At 38.1% G+C, this 11317-nt stretch overlaps 3 protein-coding genes across 3 annotated transcripts; 2 read left to right on the top strand and 1 right to left on the bottom strand.

Moving 5' to 3' along the window:
- The first annotated feature begins 329 nt into the window (after window positions 1–329).
- On the top strand, window positions 330–1698 carry LOC119074837 (uncharacterized phosphotransferase YvkC-like). The gene is made up of 3 exons (XM_037181132.1): window positions 330–1080; window positions 1142–1484; window positions 1543–1698. Exons 1-2 carry the CDS (start codon window positions 441–443, stop codon window positions 1393–1395), a joined length of 894 nt encoding a protein of 297 aa, XP_037037027.1. The 5' UTR covers window positions 330–440; the 3' UTR covers window positions 1396–1484; window positions 1543–1698.
- Window positions 1699–2079: 381 nt separating this feature from the next.
- On the top strand, window positions 2080–3827 carry LOC119074835 (putative phosphoenolpyruvate synthase). The gene is made up of 4 exons (XM_037181129.1): window positions 2080–2312; window positions 2383–2800; window positions 2868–3433; window positions 3506–3827. Exons 1-4 carry the CDS (start codon window positions 2114–2116, stop codon window positions 3658–3660), a joined length of 1338 nt encoding a protein of 445 aa, XP_037037024.1. The 5' UTR covers window positions 2080–2113; the 3' UTR covers window positions 3661–3827.
- Window positions 3708–4986, bottom strand: LOC119074836 (oxidoreductase HTATIP2-like). The gene is made up of 2 exons (XM_037181130.1): window positions 4803–4986; window positions 3708–4551 (listed from the first exon to the last, which is right to left on the bottom strand). Exon 2 carries the CDS (start codon window positions 4540–4542, stop codon window positions 3859–3861), a length of 684 nt encoding a protein of 227 aa, XP_037037025.1. The 5' UTR covers window positions 4543–4551; window positions 4803–4986; the 3' UTR covers window positions 3708–3858.
- Between the last annotated feature and the right edge of the window lie 6331 nt (window positions 4987–11317).

The following is an 11317-nucleotide window of genomic DNA, read 5'->3' as shown; positions in this document are numbered from 1 at the left end:
ACAATACCTCCATCTATTTCGTCAAGAATAAGAGTGTCCCACTACCACAAAGTGCTAACACAGTTCCAATTGAAGTTGGTAAGAAAAGAACATCGTCGTTCGACAAACAAAATGTAACCGACTATCTGTGAAACATAGGCCTGAACGGTAGGCGAGGATTTGGTGTGGCTATTTTCTACAATGCAAACTCCAACACACCGAATATTGAATGTGCACATCAAGTCCCGAAACTATTACATGCGACACCAAGTCCACATAATAATAGGCTTGCAATGTCGTTTCACGATAGGGATGCAAGCTGTGTAGCTGTTTCTGGTGGTAAAGGAGCATCTTTGGCTCTACTGAATGCAGGCCAAACTTTATCAGCAAACGAATTGCAAAATCTAAGATTTTATGTACCAGACGGATTTATCGTCACCGTCAGTTCATTCAATTTACAAATGAGACGCAATTCAGATCTGTACGAAACCGTTCAGAGAATAAGAAAAGTCGCATACGGGATAGAGCCAGGAAACTTGAAAGAAAGCTGTGACGAAGCTGTTCAAAAACTAAAAAAATCAATTCTTGAAAAGGAACTGGTGGCTGCGATATCCGAACAGTTTACAGCCTTGATTGACCGAGAAGAAAATCCAGCGAATTTGAAATTTGCTGTTCGATCGTCTGGAGTTGGAGAAGATAGCGATGATGCGTCGTCCGCTGGGCAAAATGAAACGTTCTTAGGACTTCGGAATTTAGACGAAATTCTGGAAAGTGTCAAACTATGCTGGGCATCGTTATTCACTTATCAAAGTGTTGAGTATCGCCGCCAGCACGTACAACCAATCGACACCCAAATGTCGGTTGTCGTTCAAATTATGGTTCATTCCGATTGTGCTGGAGTTCTTTTCACTCAGCATCCGGTTAGTGGGGATCCCAGTAAAATTCTGATCACTGCGAATTTTGGACTGGGCGAATCGGTTGTTTCAGGACGGGTTGATCCAGATTCGTATATCGTTGAACGAATGTCCAACGGAGAGCTCAGCATCATTAGTAGACAGATTGGTAATAAAACGCATTTTCTGCACATGAATTTTGATGATGGTATGTGTGAAGAAACAAATTATTGACGCTACATCCGCTACAACTCTGAATTCACAAATAGGGGAAAATGTCTTGGAGAAGAAAGTCAGTGCCGCTGATCAATCCCGATGTTGTCTAAGGGATGACCAAGTACTAAATTTGTCGAAAATTGGCGTATTGCTTGAACATTTGTATGGAAATGCTAGAGACGTTGAGTGGGCTGTTTATCAGGTAGTTTCTCTTACAGACAAAGTTCATTTTCTAGTTGCGCAATGGCTAAATTTTCCCGTTAGAATAAGATTTATCTTCTACAATCACGACCGATTACAACGTTAAATGCCCTTTCCAATTGGGAATTGTTACATGAATTTGACTCACCCGTAATGAGCAAGGACGACCTGAGTACATTTGCCGTTTTAGGAGAAGTATTTGCGTTGGCATAATATTTGAAAATGAAACTCATTTTTTGCCTAAATTGTTCAGCTCATTCCTGATACCGCGTCTCCATTAACTTTATCCACAATCATAGCCGAAATGGAGCGACGGCAAGAGGAGACAATGTTCTTCAAATCAGATATTTACCAGGGACGATTCACCAATTCTTTTATCATCACTCAACATCGCGTAGCAATAAATGTGTACAAGGTTACCACTTGAAACGGGAGGGTTTTGATGTGCCAGCATCTCAGTTTGTTTCTTTAAAATTGTAGATGCTGATGTCAATGACTGGTAAAGAGTTGACTCGTGCGGATAAAATAAGTGCGATAACGATGTTTGGCCATGAATATGTTACACCGGAAATACATCGGTGGGTTTTAAGTGGAAGTTCTGGGTGGAATATTTGAAATTTTCTTTGAATTTGCAGTGTTGCTATGCAGAGAAACGAAAATGTGGACAAGTCTATTTTGAGAAAACTCTTGTTTAGTGCAGTGACTGTAAGAGTTACACCTGCATTTGTATTGTATCTAAACAAACAGCTTAGCCACAAAACTCTTTTCATTCACGGCAGGGTGCCTGGAATAATAAAAAAATTGTGGAAGCCAATCAGAAATTGATGAAAACCGTCTACAATCGATATTCACCCGATGGTGTAAAAGACTATCACAATGCTGACACGTTCAACGACGAAATCGAATTCGAACTCAATGACATTGATCGCTTTCCGTTCATCCTGAGTACTCACTTCAATACATCCAAAGTAAGTACGGTGTACCAACTGTTGACCTTGGTATTACTTACGGAAGGAAGTACTGGTTAGTTAACCGTTATTCGGTAAATCATTAGGAAGAAAGAAAAAAATTTTGTCTAAACATTCGGTTGCAGAGTTAACAGTGGAACATTACGCCGATATTGCCCTAATGTTAGGCTCGTGCAAAGACGTAGAGTCCGCCGAAGTACCAAAATTATTGGAGGAAATTGCCATCGAGATTTACAATCGTGCCAAAGCAAATGAGTTTATCAATATCAGTCCGTTGGAGGGCATCAAATGGTTGAAAGAAAATTGTCCGACGGCTAGTGCTTCGGTTCAAGCTTTTTTGAACAAACACGGTCACCGAGCGCTGAAAGAGTACGACCTTGTGGCAATTACGTGGGGAATGAAACCTGACCAGGTCATCGATATGATCCAAACAACGATTAAGGGAATACTTTCTTATAAGAAAGACATCACAGCGAAGAAGAAAGAGATGACGGTTCGGGACATTATCAGCAAGCTAAAGACTCCGAAAAAGCGCTTGACAAGGTAAGTAAAATCGATGATACGCCGAGTGGTTGAAAGATATAGAGAACCGATCGTTAATCATCCACAGATTCATGCTCTCAAAACTGATTCCACTTTGCCAGAAAGCCGTACAGCTCCGAGAAACGTCCAAAAGTGCAATGATCGCATTTATACATGAAATTCGCAAAGCTTATCGTCATCTCGCTGAACTTCTCTATGCCGAAGGACTACTTCCGAACACCGACCTAATATTCTATTTGCATCGCGAGGAAATACTTGAATTATTGCACGTACCGACGAAAGATGAACCTGTTTCAATCAACAAATCGAAATTGATTACAAAAGCCATGCGACGAATGAAATTGTTTCCGAGTTGGGCGTCCGATCGCTTTAACGAATTGAACTTTGGCGTCGTAAAGCCGATCAACAATGACGTGCCGTGGAACGTGGATGGCAGTGTAAAACATGTAACCGGAACACCGGTCTGTGAAGGTGTGGTCACAGCGCGTGCTTGTGTAATTAAAAGTTTTGACGAGGTGCATAAGATTGAACAGGGCGATATTTTGGTCACTTATGGAACTGATATCGGCTGGTCACCATATTTTCCGATATTAGGTGGAATCGTTACCGAGCTTGGTGGCTTAATATCGCACGGTACGGAATTCTTGGTTGTTGTGATCGTAATTTCTCGAATGATTTTTTGATACATTTTTTTTGGAAATATAGGTGCCATCGTTGCTAGAGAGTATGGACTGCCTTGTGTGGTTGGATGTACGGGAGCAACCGACATTTTTAAATTCGGCGAGACAATCACTATGAACGGGTCCAAGGGAATCATTATAAAAGCGAGTGATGGTAGCAAGACTGTCGTATCTGCGTAGTCGCCGAAGCTGCTGTAAATTCAAAGATTTTTTTCCGTTTGTTTTATTCACTTTTTGTATTGGTTTTTTTTTGGTATAACAAATAATTGTAGACATGAGGGATATTAGTGCTACGTACGAAAATACAAACATAATAACACACGACTTGTACATGAAGTAATGCCAGATGTATACTGGTTTTTTAGCCCACCAAAAAACTCATTTTTTATTTCCTTCCTTCCACAGCCGCAGAATATCCGCATTCTCCAATATTTCGTTCGATTCAATAGCACGAAATGAGCTTTCCACCATAACTTTTCCCAATACTACGGTATCAACACTAATACACCGGAAAGGATCCAATATATTGAACGCATAAATACCAATCGATTCACCGGTGCTAGTAATTTCCGTTCGGTCTTTAATTATACCACCTGGTCGGTATATGGAAACACGTTCAAATCCCATAGCCATAAGTTTCTCTTCGACTTCTGCCTTCGTTCTTGCCCATGAGTACCACGAATCTTTGCTAGTACTTCGGCCGGAAATGAAGTGAAACTGTTTGCAACCTCCAGAATGGGCCAACTTAGCAGTATTGATCACATAATCGTGTGTGATACGGTAATATTGTTCCTTGTTGACGCCAACACTGGATGTTCCCAGTGCACAGAATCCCACATCATATCCGTGGAAGTCATCGGCGTATTTTTCGACATTGTCAAAGTCGATGGTTTTTTGTTGAATTTTCGAATATCCGGGCTGATGGGCAATGTTCGATAAGTCTAATGCACGGCGACCGATTAGTGTTATTTTGTCGAATTTTGGATGGTCCACTAAGGCTTTGACTATTGATTTGCCTGCCGTTCCAGATGCTCCCAATACGAAAGCGCTTAAATTTGTCATCTTATTTTCCTGTCTAAAGAAAGATTGGTTAATCAATGATATCAAGCAAATTTCAAATCATCCAGTCATTGATTAATGACGCAATAATCGCTCAAGGTTGTGTAAATACACAGTAGCGATTGCGTGAGAACTAAAGTAATTATGTTGACCTCTGTTTCATCTTAGTTTATGCATGTACAGTACACAATATGCAGTGCATCCAAACAGAATTTACGTCCAGAGTTTACGTTTAATAAGAGTCTAACAAATTTATTTAGAGCTTACCTTCACAGTTAAGTTGTGATGATATCAGAAGTAATATATCGAGTAAATTGACCAAAACAAAAAAATCGCTTCAAGCTTAAATTTACTTCACTCTCACTTGCCACCGCTCCGACACAGGTATGATGAATACTAAAACAGACCAGTGAATGAATGAGAGAATTAAGTAGGTATGAACGAAGCTAAAATACCACTACTAACGAAACATATTGTTGAATGCTTGCTTACCATACGATGCCGAAGAATTATATAAATGAATACGTTCATTCAACGATTCGCTCGAAAAATATGTGGGTGCGTAGTGGTTAGGTTAGGTGATGTATAATTGGACGATTCTGCTGCATAAAATTAAAAGCTCTTTAATACAAACAAAGCTTTTTAGGTTCAAATAATTTACTTCATACCAGTGCTAAACGATAACTGCAAACGTTTTGCAGTACAAAGCCGCTATGTTAATAACATAATAGGGGTAAGCCAATATAGTTTTAAAAGTTCGTAAGTATGGCAATTTTTGACATTTTGTCCCATATATTTTATGTTAAAAGTGTAAGAAATTTCCATAGTCACGAACTTTGCGAACCATAATGATTTACACCTAATTTCCTTGACTGAAAGTCATGGGTCTTACGGATGATAAACACCCTAAAATGTTTGTCACACAATGATCACTACTATGATTGAAAATGCATGAATGTATGACCAAAAACCTTAAATACAGAAAATGTTTGTCACACTTTGATGATTCGTTGATAACACGATAACTTGAGTAATTTTCAACGGATTTCCAAAAACTTTTTTTTAATCGACGGGGAATTAAATTGCTGAGGCTAAGTTTGAAGATGGGTCGTAACGGGCTGGTGATCTTAGAGATATTCCCAAAAGAATTTTTGTCTCGTTCCTTAATAACACGATAACTTGACGTAATCCTCAACGGATTTCCAAAAACTTTTTTTTTAATCAACAGTGAATAAAATTACGAAGGCTACGTTCGAAGATGGGTCGTAACGGGCTGGTGATCTTAGAAATATTCCTAAAAGAATTTTTGTATCGTCCCGTGATATTATTGTGTTAAGCTCGTTAATGGAATATACTGGAGTAATATTCTAGGATTTATTCCAAAATTTTGTGTGTGTAATATCTTTATATCGATGATAAGAAAGAAATTAAAGTTTGGACGAGTGTGAACTTTGCGGCCAGAGCGAAGCGAGGGCCGTAATCACACGAGTTTTATTTTTATTCAATATGTAAGCAAGACATTCGCCTCTTTCCAGGGTCTGCTAGAAGACAAAAAAAACTTAAGAGACATCGATGCTTAGCTAAAATTGTAGCCTACATTTGCGTATCTCGTGCTGCCTTTTTGATGGTATCTTTTCATCAGAATCCTTTTTTCAAAACACACGACCGCAATAACGACCACGAATGTATTAGCTTTCAACAGAACATAGATTTGGTTGTAGCAAAGCACCTAGCAGGGTAATAGAGGTTTTTACACGTCAAATAGAGTAGTATTTTGATACCAATAATAGAGTAGATGATGCAAATGTGGAACACTTTTTTATTTTTTGAGAAAACTTCATTGATACAAACTCAAAAATAGTAGTGTCTTCAGTAGATGTTTTACAGAGTATTGAGAACAAAAAAAAATATGCGAATGACAGCTAAATTATAAATAGTATGAAAAAATAGTGTAATTGTAGTCGAAGTACTTTTTGTCGAATTGTAAAAAGTGAATTAAATGTGGAACAGTAGCGATGTTAATGTGGAACATAAATGAATAGGTCAAAAGTTGTGTTAAATATGCTGTTGAAGAGACTTACCCATTAAACTGGTATGACAATAGAATGAGAGCCACTTGAATAATGCTAATCAAAATCTAGGCGTCCCTTTGCGTATGGTTTATTTTTATATGACACTCTACTTGTTCTGGTACTTGAAATAAAATAAGCATGTTTTCGTATAAATGTATCTTAACAGTTTAATGATAAGTCATTTACATGCTAGCAATCATATTAAAATTTAGGATCAGTTCAAAATAACTGGCACCATTTACATGCCAGCACTCAAATTAACATTTAGGATCAGTTCAAATCAACTGGCACCATGTATACAATGTACATTGTACTGTACATGCCAGTAATCACAATAAAATTTAGGATCAGTTCAAAATAACTGGCACCAGTTACAGGCCAGCAATCAAATTAACATTTAGGATCGATTTAAAATAATTGACAGTGTTCACAGATAAATTCCTGGCCCATGGTTGTGCATTTATCATGAGTCCACATGCTGCATAAAAGGCATGGAATCCAATTATTCGTAGAAACGTCAGACCCGTACGTTTGTTTGCAGTACATGCAAGTATCACTTACCAAAGGAGTGTCGAATTCGTTATATTCAGATGACCCGTCCGATTCACGAAACTCCTCCTCTGACGATGACGAACTATCACTGTGAATCATCTTCTTTAATCGTTTTGGTTCTTTGGCAGTCTTTGATGTTTGTTTGCGACAGGGCGGTTTTACTTGGACAATTGCAGGCTTGGTTGGTTTAGCCGCCTTTCTTTTTCGTGAGCGATTTACGAGAGGTTTTGCAGAAGGTGATGCATCACCAGTCGGAATAGCATCAGGTGTTTTTTTCTTTCGTCCCCGGCTCTTAACAACAGGTTTTACGAGTTTTGTTCCACCTTCAGAATGGCTCACCAGCATCTTTGCAGCTCTCTTCAAAGCGGCAGCTTCCTTCTTCGATTGAGCAATATCTTTTCTTTCTTGAACTTTAATTAGCTCCTCTTTAAAAGTTGGGTCAGTCAATAATCTAGATTTCGTAGGTTTTCTACCACGGGAATTTTCCGATTTGGTCAACTTTGGTAGAGGAAATATTTCCCAAGGAGTAACGACAGCTGGAAGTGTGCTTGTATTAGGAGCGATAGACGAATGTGTCGATGACTGTGAAGAGACAATATGCTCGTTCGATTGGACTGATTGCACCGATGAGTCTGCCGTCTGGTGTATTTGTGTAGTCATATCACCTTGCGGTTGTATTCCAGCTAGAAACGTAAACAAAACTAACGTCAAATTACAACCTGAATGAAGAGTCTGTTACCGGCAATAAAATCCGCATCACTGAATATTTGTGGGTTAAATGGATAGATTCCGGAACATTTGAAACCGTTGGCAGCAATCTCAGCTGTTTGAACTCGAAGATAAGCTTTCGCAAATAATTCAGCAACGTCATAATGTGTGACTTTTCTCTGCAGATCTCGCATGAACTTTCGAATTTCCTCATTGTAGTGAGTCTTCAAAGGTCCCATGAACGATTTATCAAGTGGCTGCATTTTATGACTCGAATGCGGGGGCAACGAGATGACGACAACGGAATTTGCTTTTGCCAAATCTAAGACCTCAATGTTTTTTGTGTGGCTGTAGTGACCGTCTAGTATTAACAAAACAGGATCGTCTTGGGACGGCTTTGTAATTCCAATGAAGTGTTTGAACCATTTGGTAAAACTGTTGACTTGTATCCACCCGGATGGATGGAAACTCGCTATTGAACCGGGTGGCGAGTTCTTCATAAACAATGAATTTTCATTTTTTCGAGGAAATACGAGAAGCGGTGGAACGAAAATTCCGCTCGCACTCATGCATGTAACAGCTGTTATCAAGGAACCCCGTTCTGCAGATGTGATTGATCCAACTTGACGTTTTCCTTTTAATGCTAGCACTTGCGGATGTTTGCTCGGAACAACGGAGAATCCTGTTTCGTCGACGTTGAAGATGCGGTGCGGCAGGAATTTTTGCTTGAGGTAAATATCTCCAAGTATTTTGAAAAATTCATCGACACTGTCCTTGTTAAATCCTTTAGCACGAGCAACGGATGTACCCGTGGGGCGACGAAAACTCATCTCCGAATGACGTTTCAAGAACCCTTTGAGCCAATAGCGACCAGCAATGTTTTTTTCTTGGGAAAATTTATTCACCAGGTTATTTTTCACAGCTAACTGATAAGCCATGCTCCTGATGTCAGAACGTGTCAGTCCGAAGTAAATGCCTTCCATTTGTTGACAATACTTCACCAACTGCTTTTCGGTTTCGTCTCCGAGTGTTGGCTTTCGACCCATTTTTACAAGCATTTTCGAGCAAGGGTTTTCTGACTTCATGTATCGATGCAAAGTTCCTACAGGAACACCGTGACGTTTTGCAGCTGCGCGAAGTCCCATCGACTTATTTTGAACAGCTCTAATAGCTGAGGCCATATTATCTTTGTCCCATTCGCGTGACTTCGTTCCTCTTTTCGGCATTTTGTTTGACCTTTAAATTATCAAGTGTTCCACAATTACATCATTCAGGTGTTTCACTTTAACTGCACAAGTTACAATCCTAGAATTTTCAATATTTACCTCAGAACCTGCCGAATTTTGATAATAATTTAGTTAAATATCGTAAAACAGTGAACGCCGAAACTGTATAAGCCGAAACAATATAGGTTTTATTGACTTTACTATGACATCGAAATCAAAAGCATGCTGAGTGATTTTGTTTTTTAAACGGTTGAAATCTTTAAGTGGATCTGGCATCGGTTAAAATGTTCAATAGAATCATTAAACTCGCTAATAGTGATTGCAGCTTCGCTGTTTTTATATTTTAAATAAAAAATTGTTGTAGAAATGCGGTAATTATAAAACTAATGAGGTGTCCCACAATACGAACGTGTTCCACATTTGCATCGCCTACTCTACCATTAGCAGCCTTAATGGTAATTTTGCAATGACATTGAGAAAAAAAAGGTATGGAAATATTCGCATGCTTCGATTAAAGTACTACTTTATTTTTTTCTACTACCCTGCTAGGTGCTTTGGTTGTAGTCACTTGACCAGTTCTGAAAAAAGTGATCAGTGTAACGAAATTTTCATAAACTGCTCAGTTTTCTCAGGGCTGGTCAAACTGCTACAACCAAATATATTTTATATTGAAAGCTAACACATTCGTGGTCGTTATTGCGGTCGTAATACTTGAAAAATGGTTCTGGTGGATATATATCACCAAAAGACAGTATTTAAAAATCACCCAAATGTATACTTTTCAGCAAATCATCGATTCCTCTTAAGTACTGAAAATACGTATGAGCCAGTATATGGTCAAGTGCTGGAATTTCTCATATACGTGTTTTGTATCGAAAGTAGGGTACGCATACCCTGGAATACTTTTATATACTTTTAGAGTGATTTTTTTTGCTCGGATTACAAAAATCTTCTTGAGAAAAAGTCAGTCAGTCAAGGGATCTGACCCATCCAAAAGATGGGGCCTAGTTATAATTGGTATCAACTAACTAACTAACTGATAAGTCAATCAGTCGATCACAATCGACAATCCAAACATAAACATTTAAAAAAAAAACGTCAATTTCATTCAAAGCGTCAATTCGTAGTTTCCTGTAAGAAATGGAATTGATTAATGTGTCGTTTTGATTTCCTTCAAAGCCTAGAATCTATAGTCTGTAGTCATCTATATCTCCGTTTCGTCGGAGGGAAGGAAGTCTGAAAACTTAATTTTTCTTTAGAATAAAGGAAGAGGATTTATTGAGAAAGCTAGGCTCACAACCAGGGCCTATTTGTAGGAATTTGATTCGATAATAATTCCTAAAAATGCCTTAAAATTGTGAATTTTTGATTTTTTTAAAAAGAAATTTTACTGAGTTTTTAAGATTTTAATTCCTAAAAATATGCCTTTCAACTCAACAACAAATTATCGTAGCGTGGTAAGTAGGGTTTATTATTCAAATTCGATTTTTTTTTTAGAATTTTTAGGAATAATCATGAATTTTAAATGATTATAAGAATAAAATTCTTAAAAATTCTTTATGTACAGTAGTGTGATCAAAGTAGTGACGTTTGGAAAAATGAAGATCCCAATTCTCTACATAAAATCTTGTTGCTAACTAGTGCCTAAATTGGAATTTCCATTTAGGCACATGTTATCAAAATAGCTATTAGAATTAGAAATAGCTATTAGCTTATATCCAGAGCCAAATGGCGAGTAAACAAATTTTCGCTCAGGTACTAATTATATTTTACATGCTAGCGTCCGGTAAGCGCTTTTCTGCCACTCATTATATGTAAAATTTGCGGCCTCGTGTCATAATTACACATCTAGAGCCTAATAAAGTACTTCGCACTCGATGTCATAAACAACTATTTCCTAACTAGTGTTAAACTATCGTGACTTCGTCGTTTATTTCCAACGTCGTTTAGGAAAATCCTTGTTTCTAACTTATACTGAAAGGCTTCTTTAGCAAATTCGATTCCAGCATTTTATTGAGCGTTAGGAAAATAACTATTTCACAGTCACAAACAGTGATATAAAGTGCACTTTACCGCGCGCTGGCATGTAAATATATGAACAACGTATCCGTTTGCGTTTCTTGCGCAGGAGAAACAAAAACAAACCATAATATGGACTATATTCGCGCTCAGATCATAATTTCAATGTGTATATGCGCGCATGCATGTGTGAATCAATGT

The sequence above is a fragment of the Bradysia coprophila genome, unplaced genomic scaffold, assembly GCF_014529535.1.
Source record: "Bradysia coprophila strain Holo2 unplaced genomic scaffold, BU_Bcop_v1 contig_151, whole genome shotgun sequence".
Taxonomy (NCBI): domain Eukaryota; kingdom Metazoa; phylum Arthropoda; class Insecta; order Diptera; family Sciaridae; genus Bradysia; species Bradysia coprophila.
The sequence above is the reverse complement of the archived record's forward strand: the minus strand, read 5'-3'. Positions and strand labels throughout refer to the sequence as shown.